The 26,901-nt window shown below is 40.4% G+C and overlaps 1 protein-coding gene and 1 long non-coding RNA gene across 3 annotated transcripts; one reads left to right on the top strand and one right to left on the bottom strand.

Moving 5' to 3' along the window:
• Positions 1-518: 518 nt before the first annotated feature.
• LOC126041220 (uncharacterized) lies at positions 519-15,825 on the bottom strand. Of its 2 annotated transcripts, XR_007506781.1 has the most exons (5): positions 14,616-15,825; positions 12,765-12,886; positions 11,763-11,907; positions 7,672-7,915; positions 519-737 (listed from the first exon to the last, which is right to left on the bottom strand). It is a non-coding gene; the product is annotated as an uncharacterized LOC126041220 (long non-coding RNA). The 2 variants fall into 2 exon arrangements; XR_007506780.1 differs by lacking the exon at positions 14,616-15,825 and having other exon boundaries at positions 12,765-12,998.
• A 6,991-nt stretch (positions 15,826-22,816) lies between these two features.
• On the top strand, positions 22,817-26,056 carry LOC126041078 (cytochrome b-c1 complex subunit Rieske, mitochondrial). The gene is made up of 2 exons (XM_049806340.1): positions 22,817-23,060; positions 25,254-26,056. The coding sequence occupies exons 1-2, from the start codon at positions 22,850-22,852 to the stop codon at positions 25,862-25,864; spliced, it is 822 nt and encodes a 273-aa protein (XP_049662297.1). The 5' UTR covers positions 22,817-22,849; the 3' UTR covers positions 25,865-26,056.
• The last annotated feature ends 845 nt before the right edge of the window (positions 26,057-26,901 follow it).

Genomic DNA, 26,901 nt, shown 5'->3' with positions numbered 1-26,901 from the left:
AAGTACCATTAAGGAAACTGATATATTTTTCCTGATGCACACTCCAAACAAGTAGGAAATCCATTTCGACAGCTGTGGTAATTAGCAAAATACAGGGCTGAATATGTTTTGTTATTTAAAGGACAACAGAGTAAAATAATCATTAGGGATTTGCACTCATATTACAAAAGTAGTATTGGCTGGTAGAGGGCATTTCATAAAGGAGAGACCCACTCCCACTCCATCTCTGCTATCAGTCTTTTGAAGTAACAATAGGGAACAGCAGAGCTACAATGTCGCTGCTGCAGTCATGCCACAAAGTATTTATGCATCATTGTCAATGCCGCTAGCTATTATTCTTCAAGTAACACGTACCAGATTAAACTTAACTGTAAAATAGAACACCACTTTTTCCTTCCAGTTTATGCATGAAAATTACATGCACATGTGTGCACACAGAGTGGTAAATGCAGAAATGAATGCAAATTTTATCCCTTTCAGGGAAGGCATTTCTGGGCATTGGAAAAGCAACAGACCCTAAAAATAAAATTTAAAAAAAAAAAAAAAAAAAAAAAAGGAAGAAAAAAGACCAGAAACAAAATATCTTTTTCCACTTATTCCAGAGCTACCAAGGCAGGAGTAGAGCTTTCTTCATGGTCCATTGCTGCACTCCGAGTGTCTCTTGGTGTATACACAAGACTCGTAAAGATTTCTGGGTTTGGTGGTCTCTGCTTTCCATGGCAAAGCAATTTCTCCAGCTGAAAAAAGCAGAAGATGGCACCACACTAAGCTGTTTAATGCAGCTGTAACTCTTGCCTCGACTTCCTTGGCAATTTGCCAAGTTGCAGTCAGAATGACTCAATTTTTTCCCTGATTTTAACTTAAATCCTCAGACGTGACAAGCACCTGCAATTTGTAATGATTAGAAAGTGGGAAGTACTCAGTAACTTTCCTATTCCAGCCCTGAGACCATAAGCTTACTCCACACTCTAAAGATTTTAATAGCTTTTCCTTGGCGTTTACGGAACAACCTTTTAGGAAAGCATTTTCCATTTCTGAGAGATGCAGCTCTAGCTGGACCTAGGCAGAGTGGCAGAGCAGGGTGGCACTGGACTTTGGAAATGGGAAATACACATTTATACTCTGCATCTTCTTTCCATAGGGCTCCTCCCACACCAACTAAGTGTGCTCCAACATGACATCATTCTGCTACCTTCTACCCACATCCCAAACCCTTCTTTTGGGACTTGCAGCTCTTTAATAGTGTCAACACTCCACTGCAGCCCTCAAGTTTTACTGAAATTGCTGTTTACTCACATTGGTGACTACATTGAATAAGACTCCAATTCAACAAACACTTGTGCACCCACTTGATTTGAAGTATGCACATGGTCCAATTGACTTCAGTGAAGTAAAGCATATGGATAAGTGCAGGGCAAGGACGAAGACTGAATGCAAAGCATGTTTACTGGACACTGCCATACAATCATATGTAGTATTGCTTTACTTATGGTGACTAAACTTAACTAGATTTTTGTCCACAGGAATGTCCACATCCACACCTCTTACACCAATTACTCTGAGCAAAACTATTCAATACAGCGTCTGTTAATATGATCCCTTCACAACCACTAATTTTATAACTCTTGCAAAAATACCTCAGTCCCCCAATCTTATTTGGCAAGCAATTTCTAATACATAAAGGAAATAAATGTACTTTAACAAATTTACCTCCCTTCACTTGCATATCATTTTCTGCTAAAAATCAGCCCTTTTCCCAAAAGCAGTATGTGTTTGATAAGCATAAATTGTCTCTGCTTCCATTTTTTAGCAGAGGGATGTAAGTTAAGAAATAAAAATGCAAGCAATTGTTCCTCCTGCTTGCTATTCATTCCTCAAATACTGAAAGTCTCTTTATGAATAACATGAATTGATGTTCTTGTCAGTAGCAACAATATTTACAGAATGTATGTGACATTAAAGAGGAAATTGAAAGTAAAGATGTGATTCCACTAAGAGAGACATTGAAACATGCAGACTATCTCACCCTTGCAAAGTCTGCTCACCTTTTGTCAAGATGTTTTGCTTAGTATTCATAAACCTTTTGTATTTGATGTTGACTATTTAAATCAGTTATTATCTGTCAAAGTGGGTCTCTGCAAACATTTGTGATACCACAAAGAAATAAACAGCAAGTTACTATAAAGCATAACAAAAACCTGGCATTTTTCATAAGCTATAGAAAGTTTCCACCATTCAGCTAAGGACGTTCCTTGTGGGAAACACAGAGGAAATGTTCTGAAAGTGAAATACAGAACTAAAACAGCTACTCTGATTCACTAAAGTCTTTCAGTGTACCTAAGGAACTACTATAGGCTCCATTAGCATAGCAGCTTAGCGCCAAATGCTATCATTAAAATTGACATAGAGCTGATCATAGTGCAGACTACAAAGGTCCCATCAATACCAGTGAGCTCAAGAAGGAACCTCATCTGAATAAATGTATCTCCACGATTTTCAAGCTGGTGGAACTACGGTGCTTAATTCCTTCCCAATATTCTCTTAAAAAAAAAAAAAAAAAGTAGTTCATTTTCCTTAAAGTAATTCCTGAACTCCTGAAAGGAGAAGAAGAGTGCATTCAGCACATAGTTCTTAGGGTGCATAGAAAATGATCACATTTTATTATTTACTTGGAGATCAATAAATATACTTCTAGCCCAAGTGTTTTATGGCCCACAGCCATTGAAAGTACAACCAAAACTCAAACTCATAAAATCCAAATTACATTTCCTTTTCTCCATACACAGAAGCACGATGCACCAAAACATACCACAAAAAAACCCAGTGAGAATCTAGCTTTCTTTACATTATCCAAAACATCTTTTTCAGATGCTCTTTGACCACGGGAACAGGGGAGAGAATTCCAGAGCCAGACATCTGAGGGCAGTGTGTTTTGTCAACAGTGCCCTCTCCTCTCTCAAACAGAAACCAAGCCCCTTCCCAAAGGAAGGAGGGAATCTGTTCAGGAGATTGCTGAGGAGCCTTGCACAGAGTCACCATAGAGAAAAAGAAGTGTAAAATAGGCCCTTTTAAACAAATATTTTGAAATTATGGACTTGCTGACACTTAACAGAATTTACAAAGTACATGTTAACAAAATACACCTCTGGGTAACCAGCTCCCTCCACCCCAAAATACCTAAGCCAAGTAATAGAGTGTAGTGAGTAAAAGAAGTTAATTAGGAAACGAAACCAAAACAAAAATCCTCCAAACCAAAAAAACACCACAACAACAAAAAAACCCAACCTAAAGAAAAGAGCAAAACAGGAAACCTGGAAAAAGAGGAAAGGTGTAGTTATTATTTTACCACACTGTATTTCATCTAAAAACAGCTATTTTAAAAGACCGCTGCAAATTAAAAAAAAAATAATAAATCCTAATGATGCTGAATATATGCAGTAGGGGCCATGCATGAATGGAAAGATGATGCCTTTAACAGGTTTTTCTCTTACGGTTACATTCAAAGCAGACAATTATGCAAATAAAAAGAAGGAAAACTCTGTAGAGGAAAATACTTCTCTCTCACAGAATGAAAATGAGAACAGTATTAATAATATGGCTCTGGAGAATTTGGTATTAAGCACTACTAGTTATGAAAGATAAAAAACAGTAATTCAAATGCATTTCAACTGTCAATACATCCATTAATATTCTTTTCTCTCAAATTTTACATTTCTCATTTCTTTCCTCAATGAAATAGCAAAAAGGCTTATGAGGGGGGATGGAAGGCAAAGAAAGCAAATCAAATGGAATTGCAACAGGTCGGTAAAAAGCAAGCCATGCTTCAAGCCAAGACAGCGGCTTGAATGGATTTATATTACTGCATAACTGAAGTACTGTGCCATGATTTTTGGATAGATTTGCTGAGGAGTATATTCCCAAAGCCAAATTGAAAACACACAGTTATCCAGAAAATGTCATAAGAAATTGTCCTAATTTGTCCATAATAATGAAGCTGTCACAGTATAAATGCAAATATTTATATTTTTCAGTGAAAACACACTTTTTTTTTTTTTTTTTTTTTTTAAGTATGTCTCAACACTTCATGCTTTTCAGTAGACAATTTCCAAAACTGGCATTGGCAGGCTTATACATCTCATGGCAATACTTGGTAAACTGGACTGATTCCTAAGACACTCTCCCTTTTGGTTGAGAAAAAGAACATAATTTTCTTCTAACTGGACAGTGAAACAATGCACAAGTCAAATGGCAGTCAGTGCAAGAAACGAGAGCAACAGTAGAAAAATCATGCTATTTTTTTATACTAAATCTGAAATGGAGAGTCAAACTGCCCTTAACTAGAGGAATAATTAAAATATCATCTAGAGGTGAAGGTTCAAACCCCCTTTTGTATGAAATGGTTGATAAATATGCTCCAGTAAAAATGCTGTTCTGTTCCTACCAGCACTTCTGACAATGCTGTTATGGAATTTTACCTTTCTCCTCTTCAGTTCCTCAAGCAAGGTGTTCTGTCTCAAAATCAAGACAGGTATCTATACATATTCTCTCTCACCATCAGCCCTGCCGATACACCTAGACATGTGCATCAGTAGCATTCATTCTGCACACCCTTGTTCACATCTCATCTTCAAATCATGTTCTCATTACTCCTCCGATATCTCATCCCATTCACTGTATCCATAAAGATACATGTGACTGAACCTATTTCCTTCATACATTGGTCTTCCAAGTTACACTGTAAACTGGCACGGCTTATTCATGTTACCAACTCACTTTCATATGCTGCTCGCTGGCCCTTATATTTCAATATACTGCTTATCCAACAGAAATGGTACAATGGCCTTTCTCGAAACTTTCCTGAAATCCCCAATGACCAGAAATCTGTACAGCCACATGTATTTGCAAAAGAGGTTTTCCAGGACTTTTTGTACAGCCCATGTAAAAATTGGACATTGTCCAAGAACAGTTTTTGCAACACAGAACGCAACCACTAATTTAGGAATGGGTTTCTGTTTTATCAAACCCAGTATCTTCTTTATAAAAATATGATTCCCCTCCTACCAAGCTGCTGACTGATATATTCTGTTTCTTTTCACTGAAACTTAGTATCATGCTGTGTATTCATGTTGAGATGAAAATTGGAAAACAGGTATACAGGTTTATTCTGTCATGTTGACAATCTGTTCTTTCCCTGTGATATTTTAATCCACTTTCCATACTTTCAACAATAACAACTTCTGACAAATTTTTCTTCACCCATGAAGATAACATCCTCATAAATGACCTTACACTATGTCTGAGGCTTAGAACATGAATTTATTTCCTTTTATCGCTCTGTACTAAAAAGGAAGAAAATGAACCATTATTGAATAGGGCTTTCCTCCCGTCCTTTTTAAGTCTCCTTAGGAATAACAGTTTCTTTTGCTTTTACCTTTTCATTCTGAACTACAGGTACAGTCCTATTATATCACTTGCTGATACCTTTAAGCATAATAATTCAGCTCAAATGCATTCCTTAAAGCAATGAAAATGAATTAAATTAGTATCTGCAGGCAGAATAAATTAAATAAAATGTATAATAATACAATTCTTACACATTTTTGTCTGTGCAAAAACATTAATATTCTGTGCCTGACATTCAAATAAACAATTTTATCCCATTAAAATAAAATATCCATATTTTCAATTTTTTTCTTATTAAAATTTAAGATTTTTTTAGAATGACAGTATTCCAAGAGAAAAGGTAATAATCTGTTTTCCCACAGAGAAAAGGAAGGCAGAGGATTCTCATTTACATTTTAAAGAATTGTACCACTTACAAAAAATACTGGTTTTCTAGGACTGAAAAAGTGAATTTCCTTCTTTACCCACAGGACAAAACAAAACCAACTGTGGAAAAAGCAACCCGCGTTGTTTCACACAGACGTTTCTGCTATCAATGTGGTATTTTTATAAGCAAGCAGTTTGTACACGTCCTGGTCTCTGCTTGAAATATGAGTAAGGATTGAACTTCTGATAGAGTTACCCACAAGAAGCAAGGCTGAGCGTACACACACACATTTAAAATGAGACACTGAATATTGAGTAACATTGTAATCTGCAATTATTTTAGATAAAATTGGGATTTGCATCAGTTCTTACTGTTAAGTGTTCAGCATCACCTCCAACACCCTTGCTTATAGATTCTAAACTATGTGTTATGAACCTTTTCCAGTTGACCCACAATAAAAAAAAAAAAAGCATCTTGATTCAGAATAAAGGTCAAACTGCATTAGAAATTCCATAGTCGGATAAATAAATTGTGAAAATGAACTTTTTGCCAACGGCTATTTCCATAGCATCAACAATCTAATCTGTGTGATAGCCATAAATCCAACAGGAAATCATTATTTTAGGAAGTAATAAGGTTGCTGTGAATGGCATGCACTCACTAGGTCAAGATCAGGGAGTAGCCCCAAGGGATATTCCACTGTTCCCTCTCTCTTCCTCCAAATTATCTAAAGGGAAAGGGGTTTACGCATCTCCCAAAATTCATTTTTCCTTTGGAAAATAAGGAAAGATAGAGAATATAGAGAAGAAATAATAAAAGCTTTCAGACTTGCTTTCCTTTGCTCCTTTCTGCCTAAAGTCTACCTAATTACCTTATTTAGCCTCAGCCTCTAAGCACCTCTTGATTTTTCATGTATTAATAAGGCACATTCCAGATGAGGCACAGAGGCAAAGCAATTTGCCCAAGCTGCCCGCAAGCCCACGGGTTTCTCAAACTCCAGCCTAATGCCATAATCAGTAGGCCATTCCCTGGCTTTGCAATAGGTGAGAACCCAGGGTGTTTTTCAAATGTTCATTTTAAGTTTCATTGTAGCATAGCTAATGTTGCCTACAAGAGAATTTCATCTTATGTGAGAGTGTGGGGAATCTTGTGCTGACAAACTCAGCTGATGACAGCTCTCCAGAGTCCACTGATAATATGTCTGTGGACAGCCAGTGACTCCCTGCTGGGTATCAGTGCACAGCATTCATCACCCCGCTGCCAAACAGAGCCTGGTGTAGTGAAAGAAGTCAGAAAATACATCCTGGCCAAAATGAAATCAATGGCAAACACCTGTTCACTGGTGGGCCACAGATTAAACCTCACACCTGGAACACCTTCCTTTTGAATGGAAAAAGAGACAGTGTTTATGGTAAGCTATTTTTTAAATTTTGAGGGTGGTAGTCGTCTCAAAGACCTGTGGAAGCATCTACTAATTTCAGATGATGTCACATATAGAAAGTGAGTGAGCACACTTTCTTCCCCTAGGATTTGAAACAGACTAAAAAGAAAAATTATTTCCTCTTATTTTTTAATTAGAATTGCCCACCCCTCAGCAGGTGGAAGGACACTGCCTGCAGGAGCTTTTTTGTTGGCTAAAAACCTGGTTTATATAATCAGCATGGTAATTAGTGAGCTCTTTGCTATTAAAAGGAACTCATTACTGCTATATTTTTCTGATTGATCCATACTCATGAAGCAATTTAAAAATGTAAAAAGCATTTTGTGAACCACTTAAAATAAAATCTTCGATATGAATATCAAGAAAACGTAACTGACAGTTGTCTTTGACTAACCTCCAATCTATAATTCTCTAGCAGTTCGAGCAAATCTACATGGAACTGGAAAGCCAAAATAATTACCTTAAGTCATATATTGTTCTCTGCTACTTGTCAGATTTCCTTTGCAAGCGATGGGGTCTGTTTAGATCAAGTAAATAGTTCAGATTCTGTGACACTTTCACAGGTGATGCAATCAGACAAAGCAACCAAGTTCCTACACAAGTAGTTGTAGAGTCACTGGATTCCCCCGGATGACTCCGCAACTTGCAGTGATGCTGCTCTTTTCCCTGAGGGCTCCTGGGAGGCTTGCCATATCCATGAAGTCCTGTTAGTCACATGGAGAGATAGCTTTCTGAGAAGCAGTTTGAAAATAAAATCACCTTTACTCAAAATTAACAATAAGCATGGATCTGCAACTGTTACTTTCAGTTTGTACTGAAAGTACAGAATGAGTTACTTTCAACTTTGTACCCTCTGCCAAGTTTTCTCATGCTTCAAAAAGAAGTGATAAATTATCCAACAATTTCTAATATTCAAATTCAAGGAGAAGGGAGAAGAATGAAGGAGAGATGACAAGAGGGTGGACACATGTCAACTGCTCAAAGAATTTCCCTTATTCAGGAAAATCTCAAGTGAAATTCTGCCTCCAATGAAGTCAACACACAATTCAATGAACTCAACAGTGCCAGTATTTCAGCCTTGACCTCCATCCTCTAGTGCTTCTAATAAGCAGTCTGTTCCTTTCTCCCTGACCAGCTCAGGTGCCACTTAATTTCCAAGCTAGCTGTGGCTCTGAGGTTGACCCCATTCTTTTAGGCATTAAAAAAAAATATTTGATTCTTCCATCACGACAGCAAGCCAATCTGGTGTTTATAGGCCTCACTACAGCACCAAATACTTCTACAAACTGAAATGGCATCACTAGTAACTGAAATGGGTACTTTTTTTTGACAGGGATCATAAGTAACTATGGCTGGCCCAATTCATCTGCTATTAAAGTGAAAAGCAGACTTCAGTGAGAGTTGGGTCAGGCCCTAAAATCATGCAGCATGGTCACACAGTGCTTACAACAGGAAGGCAATATAGATTTCAGTTCAGACGTTCATGAGAATCAAGGTAGGTCACTGTCCTGGAGGGCATGAAGACAGCCATATCACTGTTCATGTACTTCTGGGCACTTTATGTGGACAAGTGATCTCCACGACCTATTTGTATAATTTTCATTCTATGCTCTCACAGACACACTCTCCTGCCAGCATGAAAACCACCGATGTGCCGTTTCAGAACAATTCCTTTAAGATAACGAATTTCAATATTTAAAGGTCTATTTCCCTACCCTGTTCCTTCCCATTTCCATATTTCGAAGAGGCAAGGATTATGCTATTTCAGCCTTTGCTCTTGTTTTTTTTAGTGCAATAAGTATTTTTAGGCTCTTTTCCCCTTCCACAAAAATGAGTGCTTCTAGCACTCACTTTGCTTTAAGAAATTTATTCTTGCTTTCAAGCTGCGGAAACAACTCTTACTGAATATTATTTTTATCTTTCTTGGAGATGGATGACTTATTTTTAATTGCTTCTTTAGGTCAGGATGCTGCTTACCACTATGCCTACATTTACTGTGTTCATTAGTTTAAGCTTTTTTAAAAAGTAAAATGTCAAATCACTTTTTTTCTCCTGGAAAGGGAAGTCATGGTAGAGAGAGAAATCAATTATTAATCACCATTAACTGAAAGTAAAAAAAAAAAACAAGAAGCATCTTAAAGACTCAAGTGCTCTTGAGTGAATGAATTTATACCAGATAGCAGAAGCTCTCCTAGGAAATTAAAGCACAGGGAGATAGAGGTCTAAGTCCTCAGAGCTATTGAGGTCCTTTATTTTTATTTCAAGGCAACCCTCCCCCCCCAAACCCCACACTTAAAATTAAAACAAAAAAAAGAAGGAAAAAAGAAAACAAGAAGAGAAAGAACAACCTCCACAGTTACAAAGATATACACAAAACCAAAGACCACAGCCAGCTCTTCCAAATATTAAACTCCAGTTAATGCAAATCCAGCTGTCCAACCCCTCTGAGTTAATAATTTAATATAGTCCTAGAAGTACAAGATTGTAAACCCAGCACGATAAATTGTAACATCTACAGATTTCAGCACATGCAAGTAAATATACCCTTTGTTATTTCCTGCACTTTAATTTAACAAGTATGAAAAAAAGTACATGCAAAAACCCTGGAAAAATGCCACTGCTTCTCAATCCTACATATTTATTACATGGATCATAGGGGAAAGCCCATAAACATCCATTAACCGATTTATAGCCTCTTCTGCTATGAAGCAGTGTTTTGAAAAAAGCCAGCCCAGAACTGCCTTGAAATGTGATTCAGTGATCTTGTATTTGCTGTATTATATTCAAAGCATAACACTAGCTTTTAACTCTAACTAATAACATTATTTTTGTCTTTTTATCCTGTATTTGGGAAGGTAAATTTGGACATAATACTGTAACTATTCACACTGCCACTGAACTTCCTACCAGAGAATAAAGTCAGTATACAGATAAGAATACATCCATTTCTATAAATAAATAAATAACAATTAGCATAACAAATAACCATCAGGAATTCAACGCTCCTAACAGATTAATTCTAACTTTGCGTAACTGATGTTCAAAACCAGATATGCTAACATCAGCCAGCTGAGTGGAGTCACCACGTGTGTAACCATGCAAGGACTCCTCCATTTAACACTTGCAGTGAAATCACTGCCACAGGCGGTGCTGCGTGCGCAGCTCTGCACCCAGCTACGGTCAGGCTGCTTCAGACTAGGGTAACGGTTGATGCAATAGCCTATCCCTGACAGAAGACTCTGCGGTGTGTCAGATGCCCAAGAAAAGAGCGCACAAACCGTGCTGAAACTTTTATTGGTCAAGGTCATCCTTCACTTGGAAGTACAGCTTCAAACCCAGAAATGCAGTCACTTGTAACCCTGGAATATGCTGCTGAGCACCAACCCTTTGCCATCACTTCTGTTTCCCCAAGATCTGCTTCAGATCAGATCCCTGGAATCCTATGATCTGTCAGTCCTCATCTATCTACTGTTATTTCCTGATATATTATAATTTTAAAACTAAAGTAGTGTGGGGTTTGTTTGTTTGTTTGAACCAAGGACAAGGCTGTTAGGGAACCAGGGTGACACCATTTTAACAATGTAATCAGAATTCATTTCCTCTTTCTTTTGTCACGGTCATCTCCTGCCCTTCAAGAGCTTGCTGGGACATACTTCTGTGCAATATATTGCTTTATTTTCCTTTCCTTTCAATTTTAGTCAGTTTGACACCATAGGCATTTTTCAACTGGATAAATTGTATTTTCTTATTTTTCTAAGAAATCTGGTCAAGAATATGCTACAGGATCCACGGTTTTATTGAGAGCTTCTCAGCATATCTTCTGTCCTCCTTAGACTATCTTTTTTTGCCTGTTTTAACTGCTGTTTGTCTAGTAACAGGCAACTACCTTCCTTAGAAAATGTCACTCATGGACCTTCACTGCTGTATGAACCAAGTATTTGAATATGAACCACTCTGGGAAACCCATGGGCTTAGGCCTGTACTAATAGTTCTGTGACCTACTCATTGCTACAGGCCGTACTAGGAAAGAAAGGGGATATGGTAAGAAACCTAGATGAGAGTTACGTAGAAATCATAAGCTATGGCAGCATCATTGATCTGTGTAAGAAAAAGCAAAGCTGAGAGCATGTGAAATGCATTTTCCTGGAACCACTCTTTCCAAGAATTGAAAGCAGAAAGTAAGATCACAGACCAGAAGTGGGAAGTCGGCTGAAGAGTCCTGCTCCACTGGGAATGACAAGCAGGTCATTCTTCTGAAGATTTTAGGGAGAAGTGTGTCAGTCCAGCTAATGAAAGCAGATTAAGGAAGAAGTCAGTAAAGGAAAAGTATTCCGTAAGTCCACACAAAGGTAGCAACCAGAAAAAATATAATTAAAAAATGGCTCATCTCCTAAGTACCACATGTTAACTTTGTGCCAGCGGTCTTGTTTTTTTAATAACTAATTTATTCATTACTCCAGACTAAAGTGACTTTTATTACCAAATGAGTCTACACTGTCAGCTGAACTGATTTCTTCTTTTATCAAAGAGTTTTTATCTCATGGACCTGACCTTGTGGACAGAAGTCAATCTGTACCAAGGGGCTGAGTGTCAGAGCTGTCCCCAGTGTGGTTGATGGAGACAACACTAATGTGACCACCAGGAGCTGTAGCTTACTTTGGGGACGTATTCCAGTATGGCACTGCGGTCAATTTTCCTGCAAAGACAAACCCGAGAAAAACATTTCAATGAGGCTTATGTTGCTGTTAAAGAACCAAACAGCATCACCCTGTTCACACTTTTAAAAGCTTCTTTGCTTACAGTGTCCCCAGAGTGAAATTGTGAAAATACAAAGCGGCATTTTAGAATCCCCAGTTTCTCCTGTAACCAACATCCTTGCACATACTTGCTGTGTCTAGCAAAACATTGGTTAAAGTGAGCCCAGACAGAATACAAGACAACTTTTTTGCTCCAAAGTATTATTTATCTTAAATTTAGATATGGAGTAAATTACTGCTAGTCCTGCTACATTATGTTCTTGCTGTTCTTTTCATGCTATTCTTGATACTAAAGAAGGCAGTGCTATTCTTCTAAGATTTTATATGGGGGGCATGAAGGTGCCCCACATAAACTAATGATGGCAAAGGGACCTTTGGGATTAGGGGAACTGAGACCTTTAACCCTACACTGCTTTCATTCTGGACTGTAAGCTGCCTGCCAACTTTTCACCTGCTCCTTTGGCACCTCTTTATACTCTTAATTTTCAGGACAGGTAGTAATATATTCCTTTGGAAACATGGCACAGCTTGCAACATCTACTTTTTGAGAGACCCCCTGCAACAGTAGCAGCTCCTCCATACCTACATAAAACTCATGAAAAATGGGCTCACGATCAATTACTAACATTTCTCTTATATCATATTACCCACTTTACATAGCAAGGCAGCTTCTAAGTGCACCAGTCTTGTTTTAAGCAAGCCAGCAACTTTTTGCAGGGAAAGGCCATAATACAGAATTAGTGACGTGCCTCAGTGAAGGATACTTTGGAAACTAGACCCTTTTATAATGTATTACCTTTTGTCTCTTCAGATTTCAGTACACATGTGAAAATTTCAGATTTCTTCTCTCCTCAGAAGGTATTTGTCTTCAACACAATGCCACGACACAGTTTGTCACTGTTCAGCTAACTGCAGTAACTAAACTTATTTCAAAAGAAAGAAAAACAAGAGACTGTAGCAGTATACAAAGAAAAGAGAACTAACATTAATGGAAAGCTAGTACCAGGCCTCCTTGTTCTAGCTAGTGCAATTAGTATTTAATGCTAATAATTCATATCTTCAGTAAGACACATATAGTTAGCACTGACAATAACACAGGCTCCAATAACATGGGATAAAATTATATGCATGCATTTACATAAACACTTGAAACTCCACCCTTTTTCACTTCCCTGCAGAGATAACCCCACATCAACATCATTAAACTAATTTATATCCCTGGCTGGAGAATATCAAAAACCATTGTGCAATTTTCCATTTCCTTTGAATGAGCTTTCAGTCATAATCTACATTTTTATTCACGTCAACATCCTTTGCTAAATTTATAAGGATATGTGTTTCAACAACTGAAATCAGTGTATTTGCTCTCAAATGCACTGCTCATTTTAGATTAGTTGTTTATTTAACTGAACAAGCATTCCACAGAAACTTGTGACAACCAAGATTATCATCTGACCCCCTGAGATTACCCACAGAGAGCCACTCACTGAACTATTTTGAAAGTTGTTTGGCAAATTGAGAAAAATATTTGCATATTCTGTGACATAGGAGGTACCTTCTACTTGCATGGGCATGAAGTGGCCTTGTATAATAAAATTAGTATTTCCTGTATCTACTGAAAAACACACGCATCCTAGTATCCCACCGACCTACTTAACAGACACATCGCAGTTACACTTTGATCACCCACCAGATACCTAGATCTTCCTCCTTCTCCTGTTACTTCCTACGATAGATCTATATTTTGTGGGAGAAATGTTTGATATGAATCTCTAAATGACCTTGTATGACCTTGTACTTTGTACTACTAAACTTCATCCTAACTTTTAAAGTTTTCTAATTCTTTCCATATTACATTCTGATTTTTCCCTGAGTAGAGAATGCTTTGTAAGTTTGCCTCAGCAGATTTCATTAGTATATGTCTACTTCTTGCACGAAGGGTAACTAAAAATATTAAAATATGAAATATAACCAATCTGAAACTTGGAGGAGCTCCACTGGGAACCATTAGGAACAGTCTCAGTAGCATGATTATTCTCCTAACTATACATAAAAAGAGAGGAAAAGGCTCTTATTTATCATTTCTACATAGAAGGACAGAAAATAAAGGCATCACATAAAAAACAACAAGCAGATAATAAAAAAAAAAATCTTCTGCCTTATAGGCAGGTTTCCACAAGCTACTACTGAAGCCCAGTACTTAGTAGTAGTCACAAGAACATTAAGATGATTAAGACTATAGTGTGCAAATAGCTCAATTCAGGTACACATTATACACATATTGTTCCCGATTCCCCGAGGCACACAGAGATCAATACCACAGTTTGAGACCAAGGCCAGCTTTTTTTTTCTCAGCACGATATTTTTAAACTAGACGCTCCTTACAGTAACACAGATCTGCAGCAATCCAGCTGAAACCAAGTGAGATCCATATGTTGCAAACCAGTTACAACTTATTTTAGAATCAAGTCCTATAATTCAACTTAAACATTCAGAGGAGAAAAGGCTACAGGCAAAGTCTCTGCATACCTATTGTAAGGGGGAGGAAAGGGAAAAAGTTATGACATGCACATGCTTTCATTGCATTAGCTCTTAATGGTATGGCTTTTTATTGCCAACAGCTCCAAGTATTACAAAAAGCTCTTACTTTGCCATTATCTTCTTCATGTTGGTTTTAAGCTGGTTAGAAGCCAAGGTCCAGCAACCTCTCATCAGGGAAAAGCTTACAGGAGAGTCTAATGATGATCACGACCTGTACTGTACATCATGAAATTGAGAAAAAGTTACTTCCTTTGTCACTCTTTTTATGTTGCCCTTCTTATTCTGCCTCTTCACCCAAGACAGGTTTCAGAGTGGCATATAAATACACATGTAGTAGCAGGTGAGATTTTTTTGGCCCTGCATCAAGCAGCATGCTTAGTCCTGGTGCTACTATTCCCCTTCCTTACTTCTGCTTTTCTTAGTCCTTGAAAGATCTCTGTTCTGAATAATCAACAATTTAAGGCCCCCTGAAATGTTATAAATTATCTATTTTTGTAACATTTATGCTTAATTGTGCAACTATGACAGATTCGTTAGCAATGACAGAGGAGTGAGTTGTTCCAGCATGTACAGCTAAAGCTTGAAGTTAACACCTGGGTTTTGACCAATAGAAACTGTGGCAGTGCCATTATCAGCAGACTGGAGAAGAGATGGTCACTCTTAACCAATATGTACAGTTGTGGGGAGAATTTCTCCCTCACCCCACATAAACATTGTCAGCTGAGCATCCGACACAACATGGGAGTTCTTCAGATGGATTAATTGTAATAAATATGTAAGCAAAGCAAAGGAAGTTTGGATTCTCCTTTGTAAAGCTTTTCAATTTTTAGCCAGAGGTGGTCACAAAGTTGAAAACAGTTTGGTTTTGTTTCCATCTGCAGGTATCATAAAAAGCAAAGAATATGCAGTAGTAGAGACCAGATGTGAGTCGTACACATGCCCTTCAAGAGGTAAAAGTGTCAGGGGTTTTTCAGGAAATGTGAAGACAGAAAGTGAGAAAGTATTCTCCCTCAAACCAGCCTTTGTACTAGCTGTTCTTGATGATGCTCCAGGCAACTTCATTTAGCCTTTGGCTGCTGCCTTGCCAAGCAGCCTTTGATGTTGCCCCAGGCAATTATCATCTAGCCTTTGGCTTCTGATTCATTAGACACCTTTTGTTGCCATTTCTGATTTGTGTGATCAGATCTTATAAATTTCAGGTATATATGACTCTTTTTGTCCATCTGGACAATTATGTAAATCTGACATAATCTTGGTCTTTTCATTTTTATTTAATTCACTTCAATGTTTTTATTTTCTTTCCTCTCTATAATAGACTCAGAAAATCCCATTCTTCCTGCCCAATGGGATGCCTCATCTGCTTTGATTTTTCTATTCGTTTTTTGGGTGGGGAGGAGAAATATGCATTCTTTGTATTTATCTCATTTTATACTCAAAATGTTGAATGCATACCTTCCAGAGCCAGATCTTCAATGCCCGTTTGCTCAAGGCAATGTATCTTGGCCTTATCAAGCAGCAGTGAAAGAGATTTCGAATAAGATGGCTGCTAAAAGCTGTGAACTCCTGCCTATTACTCCTGCATTAATAGAAAGAGTAGTAAAAATCTGCCATCAGATTTCTTTGCTCATGATACTTTAACTTATTTCTTCCTTGACTAGGAAAAAGCTGAATTTAGATTCGACTGTAGCTGTGAGGTGTCATCATTTCAACTAATTTGGGGAGTGGGAGAGGAATGTTTGACCAGCTGAATGTTAGCAGATATTCTGAGTTTTACTATACATTTTTGATCCTCACTTTTTGTATACATTCCTTTTGATCACATCTCGTGACTTTTCAAAGTGATAGGCCAACTTCAAAGAACAATAGTGTCTAAATATCAAAAGGTCTCCACAATTTTAACCTTAAACAAACTGTATTGCATACACAAATCTATCTTCAAATTTATCTAGCAGCTTCCCTATTACCACACCACAAAACAGGTATCACAGTAATGAACATTAATTCTGCAAAGGAACTAACTGCAGACATTTGGAGCCACTCTAGCAGTAGGGTGCTCTTATCTAAATAGTCAATGAACTGGAAGGCCTCATCTAATGCCTGCAGGCTGTAGACCCCAAAACGGACCACTACATTAAAGATACATCCCCTGGTTTTGAAAGTTTACACAAGAAAATTACAACATAGCTATACAAACAAAGACATTAAATAAAAAAGTATGAAGTACTCCTGCTAGAAATAGCTTTTAAAGGAAAGGCTACATAGTGCAAAGAAAGCAGCAAACTCTTCCATTTTAACTTCCAGAAACTTCTCCTTGCTCAGTGCACTCCTAGTTCGTACATCCGTGCTCAGCAATGGCACCGTGCAGGCACCAGAGCCAGGAACTGCCATCAGCCCCACTCTACAGGTCAGGGCAGCGATGTTTGCACTGTATTTCACAAGAACGTCTGAACGCTTCTAAGCTAGCAGCTTTCCCTCGCTCGTTAGTAAACGCACTAACATGAAAGTCTGAATGCTGCAAAGTCACAGGGTCACTTTGGTTGGAAGGGACCTTTTGAGACCATCTAGCCCAAACCCCCTGGGCTCAGGCAGCATCGGCAAGAGCAGGCTGTCCAGGACTGTCCAGTTGGGTGTTCAGTGCCTCCACAGACAGAGACTCCACGACCTCTCTGAGCAACCTGCTCCTGCATACACAGCTGGACTGTGTTACATCATCTGCACTCTCCCATCTTACAGACGCGAGATCACGCAACGTGACTAGAGGTGTGGGGGCGAGGGGCATCACTGGGCCACGTGGCACTTGTTCTCAGTCATCCTCTACAGCACAGCGTGAAAAACATCATCTTCCAGCGTGATGAAGCAAGGGCATACCTGCTTTACTAACAACGCTCCACAGGTGAAATTTGGTGGCTTGTTTGCTTTTGGTTTTTTTTTCTTTCTGAATAATCTTATTCAAGGAGAAACAAAATGCTCATCAATGGAAAACCAAAAAGCAAATGCAAATCCTAAAGTCTCAAGTTTAATGGCACTGACTTTTCAGAGCATAAAAATAATGCAAGATGGCAAAGAACTCAAAGAAAGATAACTTTGCAGTAAGATCAAATTGCCTGGAGTGACCAACATTCTAGCAAAAAGCCAGCCAAGTTCTGCAGTTAATATGCGAAGAAAACATAAACACAAGAATAAAATACTATGCAAAGAAAGGCACTGAAGCACCACTATACCTGCCCAAAAGCATTGTAACCATACGCAGCTACTATTTCATAATACTGCAACCCTGACATTATGTAGCTTTTGCATTAATGCAAATGAACTTTTAACTTACTTTAAAATGACAGGAACATTAAGCAGTATAAATTTTCATGTGGCTAACACTCTTGTGAACGCACAAAGGCAATCGCAGAAGTCTGTTTAGATGGTTTACGCAATACTATATTGGCATTTAACTTTCAGATTTGGCTGGAAAACGCTTGCTCAGCATTGACGCTCAGGAACATAAGCCTAACAGCAGTTCTCAAAGAAACACCTATACTCTAGAATATGCTTAGTCATTTTAAACTGAAAATTACCCTTTTTTTGGACTCTAATAACAGAATGTGGTGCCTTTTTTGGTGAAGTATTTTCATGTTTTAATCATCCTCTGACCACACTGTAATTTGAAATTAGTCTTATGTCTTTAAAAAATTGACAACTATGTTTTCAAAAAAAACCCCAGCTACCTCATTTTGTCAAAATTCACTAGAAGTAGGAAGCACATTTTGCCAAACATCGCTGGGAATAGCACCCAGTCAGAAAAACATATAATTTGGGATGAGGCCTTGCTTGCCCCATCCCAAACAGCTGAGCTGGGTTAGCAAATTCAAAACTTACATCACTGTCAAAACTCAGAATCCTTAAAAAAAAAAAACCAACACCACAAAACAACAACAAAAAATCCCCCAAACCCGCAACTGGTAACAAACCCTTCTACAAATACTAGCTCAGATATTTAGTCTCGGGGTGAAACACCAAATATCTACAGCATATTAATATCTGATGGCCTCAGTAGAAACTCCTCTTGCGCTGTTAGAACTTGATTGGTTCTGATCCGCTCTTTACCATGACAATTTTGTAATCTGTTAGAGAACAGAAAATAAGACCATGTTTCTGTAGCTCTTTTAAATAATGTTTGTAAAACTTGTGCTGTTAAAACAGGTCTTCCTAGTTTTCTCTCCCCCTGCTTGAATATTGTTTATTTCCACCTGCACACTGATTCATAGCCCCAGTAGTTTCTACAAATTACCTTCCCTCTAGAATATTATTATGGTGCCCTATAATCATTACATCACTACTAACTACAGTTACCAATGGTACAGTGTGCGGAGTTGGGCTAATCATTATCTACCCAGGCTTAGATGTCACAAACTCGCTGGAGAGAAATAAATTATAGATCAATACTACTGGAACTGGAATGATCCATCCCAATTAATTAGAACAACCATATTTCAGTACATTTCAGACAACAGTTACAAAGATTCAGTGAACTACTGATAGGAAAAAGTCAAACCCTTAAATAAGCCCAGTCCCTAAACTACCATTCCACAGAGACAGGGGTTTTTTAATGCACAATCATAAAATAATTTACTAGTAACAGCATTACCAACAGCTGAATTTCAAAGCAATAGCTCCATATACAACCAGTATGAAACACAAAACCTTCACAGCCTTGCATGAATGGACTGGGTTGACTAGGTGAGAAATTGTGCCTAGACTTCTAGCAGATGGTTTACCTCAAATGTCTTCACAACATATCTCTGTGTCAAGTTTATCCCAAATTTTGGGAAAATACCTGAAATAGTTAAAAGGCTTCACTGGAGCAGGTATGCACCTACTAGCATATCCACCTAGTATCAAACTAAATCTTACCATTGGAAGCTGTGACAAGTCAAGCATGAGACTGATGCTATAAAGTAAAATAAATTTGGATGAAAAAAACAAAGCACAGATATTTATTCACCCTAGTTGTTAGTGGAAGAATGGATGTTTTAGTCTGAGATTCATCTATGTGATGCATTTATTGTCCTCTTATCCTTGCAATTAACCCAAACAAGTTTTGGGTAAGAATATCATCCCAAATTGAGTGGTTACTACAGAGAACTGGAACCTTGCCCAGCGGAAGGACTGTCAGAGAGACAGGTTGGTGCTTCCAACAAGAGCCCGAGACACTCGTTCTGTTTTACGGTGCCACTGCCTGACCAAAAGCCTGTCGGTACGTCAAGGCTGTAGCTCTGTGGAAGCAGCCAACAGCTTCCCTGTTGCAAAGGGAGGAAAGACTACTATGGCATTCTGCCTTCTTGTCTCTTAAAAGCGCTGCCCTTCCTCAGCGTGAATGGTCTGTATCTGCCAAGATCCATTTTATGAACTGAACTAGCACCTCCAGAATAGCCCTTGGGAGCGGATTTGGTTTTAATTTGCCTAGAGGATGTCATGTGCTGCTTGTTGCACAGGGGAAGGAGCTGACAGCAGCATTGTTTTGTTAGAGATTATTTTTCAGTGCAGTCAAAAGGATGAAATCACACGTATTATCTAATTAAACCAAATGAATCGGTATTTCTGTCTTGCATGCTGCTGGCATGTCATCTTACAAGATGTGCTTTTGAAAACAAAAAAACAATTTTATTTCCCTTTGAGAAGCTCCACAGAGTAATACCATCAACCATTTTAGGAATACCCCAGCAGGTCAAACCAAATGTATTGCTGTCCATCAGACCAGATCTAGAGTAGTCTTAAAGGAAGAAATATTTAAATCTATCAAAATATTTTCTTTAGTATTAATTTAACATTTTAAAATACTTCAATTTGCCTATGTCCACACAGGGACAAGCACTGTTCACGGCCAGAAAAAAAAATAAAAATCCTGGAAACAGAGCTTTTTATTTAGCTTTTTGCTCCTCAAAAATATAGCAGGAACTTCTGGAAAATAATCCATTCTATCTTCAGGAAAACAACTTTGCATATTGTTCATAAATAATAAAAAATCTTAAAAGATATCCAAAGAGTACGGAAATTTTCTCCCTTAACAGAAAAGCATTTAAGGTATGTGTGTGTTTGGGGGGAGGGGGGGGCTTTACATTGACTGCACAGACCTAAAGGTGCAACAATACGCAAGCTTCCCGTACCATTCACGCAGCTGAACGGAACTGAACTGAGCAAAGATAAAAATTGGACTGAAGTGTTTGCATCTCTGCCCGTGTTTGTGATTGAGAATGGAAGAAATATATTTGGGGCAATAATTACAGCTGCTTTGTTCCTTCACCCTGCTGATCACCGATTACAAGAATGAGTTTCTGGGGAACTATTTGACTTCCCCAGCAGTCTGATCTCCAGACTGAACCTGCTGATGAGCAACGGAAAACGCTGAAGGTGTGGCAAGCTGGAGGCTGGCCACAGAAATGCAGTTATGAACATAAGTGTATTGTAAGACATGCTTCCCGGTTTTCAAACTTGATGTGAAGTCCATCACTCGCCAATTTCCAATGACAAGCTGAGAAGCCTAAGTTTCTTCCCACTTTGCAACTGATCCAGCAGGACGATGAAGAGACAAAAAATTAAATGGATAAGCTAAGAAAAAAGAAACAAGGAAATAAAAAGGGGCAAAAATCACACACTGCACAAGGAACAGGAGAAATAATAAAGGGCATGTGTTATCCCAGAAGCGGCGCAGTATTCTTTCAAGTAATGTTTCTGAATAGTATTTACACACCTCCAAATCATATCAGAAGAGCAGCAAGGGAAGAGAACATGTTAACCCCTCCAAGGTGTTTTGGGATGACATTGCTTTGTTTAACTGAATCCTGCAGAAAAGGCACAGGACGACTCCCTTGTCCCCATGGTGTTTCCTGAACCCTTCTTTGAAACGTTTGAAAGTTTAAGGACTTGAATTTGCTCGCAAGTATCATCAGAGGTATTCTAGGACGGGACTTCAATATACTTACTGTCCTTGCAAAATATTGAACAGAAATACCTCAACGAAATAACTGATTACAGTAAAACAGGAAAAAAGTATGTTTCTAATAGCGCTTAACTGTTTTGCATGACCTAACACCAAAAAGAGGAAAACCAACAACCAAAGCACTTCATGTGAACAGACCTGCCCAGAGCGCCAAACCCAGCACTGACTCTGCAGTTAAGCGCACTGACAAGACAGCTACAAACTTCCCCAGCCAGTCCCAGACCTGGCAGGAGAGAGGCACAGGTGGGACAAGCCCCATCACCACCTCCAAGTTACGCTCACCGTACTAGAGGGGAAGCCTCAGATTTGGACCCAGAGCTCTCAGAGGGAGCGCGAGATGAAACCCATACCTGGGACACAGTCAGCAGGGGTATTTTCAGACAGTAGCTTCTGAAAAGAAAGTAACTGTCACGCGCATGGGCTAATCCGATACAGAACTGGTTTCCTGATAATGCCCAAAACTCAGCAAAGACCAAGACCCTTCCGTGCTCCACACTGTACACAGTTGCTGCCAAGTACTCTTCACCCTCAAGGTCTAGCTGCTTCAGTAGGTAAGGTAGCCAAGCTTTTGGGAGGGGAAAAAAGGGGTACCCCGAGATAAAAAAAAAAAAAAAAAAAAAAAAAAAGTTTGGAAGGTGAAAAGTTAAGAACGGAGCAAGGAATTAATTCTTAGACTCCTGACCAAGAGACAGGCAATGCTACCTTGGCAACGGGCACGCTGTGACTGCCTCTGCTCGCCTGCCAGCCTCACCACACCGAAGCACACGAGGCTTGTTACTTATCGCCACTCGTGACGCCCCCCGCGTCACCTGCGCGCCGTATCCCCCTCTACCGCCAACCCCACCCGCTCCGGGCTGACGCTAACCCCACGATGTCGCCCTCCCGCTTTGCGTCACCGGACCGGGGCGCTCCCGACCGGTCCTGCCGAGCCCCCTCGCCGTCGGCATCCGACCCCTCCCGCCTAAGGCGGCGCTTCTCCCGGCCAGGCGGTTCCCCGCTCCCGGCCCGGCGGCCCGAGGGCTGCTCCGCCGGGGAGCTCCCGCAGCCGCCGTTCACGCCGCGCCGCCCTCTCCCCCGCCGGGCAGCCGCCGTCACCGCGCTGCCGCGGGACCGGGGCCGGGGCCGGGGCCGGGGCCGGGAGGGCCGGCGCCGCCGCCGCGGCAGCTCTGCGTCACGGGGAAAGCGCAGAGGCAGGAGCAGCGCCACACCCCGCCGCCGTGACGTGTGGTGACACTCTCGCCTCAACGGCGCGGCCGTGACGCCCCCGTGGCGCGCCAGCGCGCGTGCGCAGTCCCCCCGCCGCCGGGAAGGTCGCAGCGGTGACCGGCCCAGCAGCTGCCGCCGCCGCCGCCATGTTGTCCGTGGCCGCCCGCTCCGGGCCCTTCGCGCCCTACCTGTCGGCCGCGGCGCACGCCGTGCCCGGCCCGCTGAAGCCGCTGGCGCCGGCGGTGGCGCGTCGGGCCGAGAAGGTGCCGCTGGACCTGAAGCGGCCCCTGCTCTGCCGGGAGTCCATGAGCGGCCGGTCGGCCCGCGGCGGCCTCGTCGCCAGCGCCAGCCTCAGCGGTGCGTGCCGGGCCCTGGGGGAGCCGCTCGGGACGGGGGGAGGCGGGCGGGCGGGCAGCGGCCGCCTCGCTTCGCCTCGCCTCGCCTCAGCCGGCGGCAGCCGGGCCTGGGGGCCGGCCGTCGTCCGAGGCGGGCCGGGGGGGCTTAGGCGGCGGGCGCCGGGGCACCGCACGACGGCGGGCGGCGAGCCGAGGGTGGTGCTGCCTTCCTCCGCCGGCGCTCCCCGGTCACTGCTCGGCCTGTGCCCGGCGGGGAGAACGGGACTCGCCGCAGCGGCTGGAAGCGGGGCGGGGGTGGGGGCGTCCTCCGCGCTGGAGGTCTGGCCTGGCAGGCTGGGAGAAAGCGGAGTCGTGAGTTAGTCGAGAGGTTCTGGGTTTGGCTGCTTTTTCTTTTTTTTTTTAATACCTGATTCCAAGTCGTCACGAGTATGGTAGCACGCATTCATGACTGTAGAGTTAGGGGCACTTGGAAGGCTGCTTCCTTTTGATGACTCGGGTGGATATTTATTTTGCAGTTGGGAAGATGCAGGAAAACTCCGTTTAGTGCGGTAAGGTATTTAACCGAGGGGCATCAAAGCAGAGACGTGCAGCGAGAACACGCGGTGTGCTTTATACTGTTGCAGAAAAGCAGCTCTAACAGTGAATTTGCGACGCCAAAACCATAGCTGTTTTCTTTCTTGGAATTCCTGTATTTCCTCCCCAGTTCATGCAGTGCTCAGAAGAGCATCAGCCAGGTAGAGGTGCTCCCAAGTCAACCCTGCAGAACCTGACTTCCAGCCAAAGGGCAGTGCTTCTCCATGAAACGGACAGATTTGCATTTCATGGAGAACTGCTGTCCTGGCTCTGCTGATGCTGGGTATGCAGCAACAGTTTGCTGCGTGCTGTTACAGAGGATATTCATACAAGTCTTGGAGGTGGTAGTGCCTTGTGGAAGGTGATCTGTAGTGATTAGAATCTGGCCCTCAACTCTAAAGGATGTGTTCAGGTGAAAATTCTACAAATCTATAACTAATATAGCTGTCATTTAGTCTTAATTAACATCAAGCGCATTTTTCACTGAATCTAAGGAATTTTTACAAGTTAGTTGTATTGCTCGTTGCTAAACATGAAATATTTTAAGAAGCCTTGATACCGAGATAAATTAGTATGGTTTACTCTCTCAGAATTTTGAATTTCAGTTTAATTTCTCTGCAGTTAAAATCCTACAGCAAATACCTTCTTTATGCTGAGTTACTTGTAAAGAAATGCAAATATTTTCCCTATTATATTGCATATAAATCCCCGAGAGTTATCTTAAGTACTTGAGAGAATGGTTTTTATGAACCTGTGGTAACTTTGCACCAACTGCTAGACTAAATAGTTCTTTTCAGATGAACAGAGGTTGCACTTTGGCGAGTAATATGTTCTGTCTTCAGCGTGTTCTTTTCTTTGGCTTACAGATTTTCATTGAGGGAAGCAGCTTTCTTTTGCTGGAAAAACTAATGGAAGGCCTCGTAGCCGTCACAGCTTGTTAGTTTAGCGCACAGATATGACGTGGAAATCCCACTTGAAAGGCTTGGGAATTGGATAGTTATCCAGTCCTTCTGTGAAGTGAGCCTGGCAAATAGGGGACTGCACGTTTAAAAATTATTTACTGGTACAGTTAGCTTTGACAACAGTTGACTATAAAGGGGGATGCCTAATACTTAACCACACACTTAAGATTATTAAAGGCATAGAACTTAGGTCAAAGAAAAGCACAAAAGTGTTAAGCTATAGATGTGCGAGCTTTACTAAATCCAATTTCTTCACAGCAATTTTTTTCAGGGAAACATTTGAATGGAAAACAGGTCTGTCGTGTCTTAACTAGTCATGGTATCCTGCAGGAGTTTTGCCTTGAAATCTTCTGAAAAAACAGTTTACTTGAAACCCAGAACTTCTTGCAGATTCTTCTGCACCCTTATCAGGCTTTGTGTAATTTTCAAAGAATAGGTAAAATAGTTTCACTAATCACCTGCTTATCTACTAAAAATACCTTCTGGAAACCATTTTCCTACAGCTTAAAATTGAAAGGTCTAATTAGTGGAATCCTACCTAGACTTTGGAATAACTTTTACCCATTACTCCAAAAATGCAATTTAAAAAGTATAACTTAAAGTACATCATAATGTTTTTTACTTGAAAGTGTGGTCATTTCATATCCTTTTTCTTGCAGCACCTGCCAGTGTTCGTTGGGTCCATAACGATGTCGTGGTACCTGACTTCTCTGCCTATCGTCGTCAAGACGTGCTAGATGCCACCACATCTTCTCAAAGCAGCAGCGAAGCTAGAAAAGGGTTTTCCTACCTGGTGACTGCAACAACATGTGTAGCAAGTGCATATACTGCTAAGAATGTTGTCACCCAGTTTATTTCCAGCCTGAGTGCCTCTGCTGATGTGCTAGCATTGTCAAAGATTGAGATCAAGTTATCTGACATTCCAGAAGGCAAGAACATGGCTTTCAAGTGGAGAGGGAAGCCCCTTTTTGTGCGTCACAGAACCCAGGCAGAGATTAATCAGGAAGCTGAAGTTGATTTGTCTAAACTGAGGGATCCGCAGCATGACTTAGACAGAGTAAAGAAACCCGAATGGGTCATATTAGTAGGTGTCTGCACTCATCTTGGCTGTGTACCCATTGCTAACTCTGGAGATTTTGGCGGTTATTACTGCCCTTGCCATGGGTCCCATTATGATGCCTCTGGCAGAATCAGGAAAGGTCCTGCTCCCTATAACCTCGAGGTTCCAACTTACCAGTTTCTTGGTGATGATGTAGTGGTTGTTGGCTGAATAACGAGGTGCTTGCTCACTTTCATGTTCCTGTGAATGTACACTCAAAAGGGTTAACTGAGATTCTGGAATACTGTAAAACCAGATGATCCTAAAAACATATTAGCTGTGTAGATTCTCAACCAGAAGTATGTTCGAATACAGCCCTGTGTTCAATTTTAATAAAAACTTGGAGTAAGCGCTTGTTCCTGACTTGTGTATGGACTTCCAGTGTGTCTAGTCAGAGAGATACTACAGCAGACCCAGAATATGTTTATGGAGCCCTCCTGAAGGGCTGCAGATTCAAGATAGACACTGAACCACAAAGCCATAGTTTCCTTCATACCACATGTTTTCATTATTTTTTTGTTGTTGTTGTTTTTACTGCATTATGGGAAGGAACATCTAAAAAAAGATCTTGCTGTGAACTTCTACCAGTGTTTGGAGTAAGTTTCAATATAGAATCCTATGAGATGTAATCCTTCTTTCAATGTATTTTTTGTTTGTTTGTTTTCAAAGGAAGTGAAGGAAAAAGTAAATAAAAACCTACCTAGAAAGAAAATTCTTTTATGTTGTTCAGAGGCAGCTTATAATTGTTTAACTAGAATGATAGCAATGTAATTTTATTATGATGTGGACAAAAATAAGCGTGTTGTGTTAGAATTATAAAATTATTTTTTTACTTGCAGATAAGGCTTGATCTTAGGCGTATCTAAACATCAGATCAGGTGCTTAGGACAGTGGAAAATTTGTGACGCTTTTCCAAAAGAAGTAAGTGGAGAGGGAAGTAAAATTGGAAATCCCAAGTTTTACAGAAGGTGAAAAATAAATCATATGAACGACTCAGTCTGGACTAATCTCCAATGTTGAACATAGCAAAAGGTTGAGATGCCATCAGAGGTATTTTAAGACTCAATGATTTGTGTGAAAATTATCATTTCATATTGCCTACAGGCTAAGCCCACTAAAGGCCAAAATTTTGGGACCCCTCTTACCTTGATGCTGACTCTGAAGGCATGGAGAAATAAATGCAGCCTGAAATAGATCATTTAAATAGC

The sequence above is a fragment of the Accipiter gentilis genome, chromosome 7 (genome assembly GCF_929443795.1).
Source record: "Accipiter gentilis chromosome 7, bAccGen1.1, whole genome shotgun sequence".
Lineage (NCBI taxonomy): Eukaryota > Metazoa > Chordata > Aves > Accipitriformes > Accipitridae > Astur > Astur gentilis.
The sequence above is the reverse complement of the archived record's forward strand: the minus strand, read 5'-3'. Positions and strand labels throughout refer to the sequence as shown.

Bases quoted from the DNA above. Each gene is read 5' to 3' on its own strand.
- LOC126041078 (XM_049806340.1), top strand. From the start codon at position 22,850: ATGTTGTCCGTGGCCGCCCGCTCCGGGCCCTTCGCGCCCTACCTGTCG. The intron at 23,061-25,253 runs GTGCGTGCCGGG...TTTTTCTTGCAG, and splicing joins CGCCAGCGCCAGCCTCAGCG to CACCTGCCAGTGTTCGTTGG.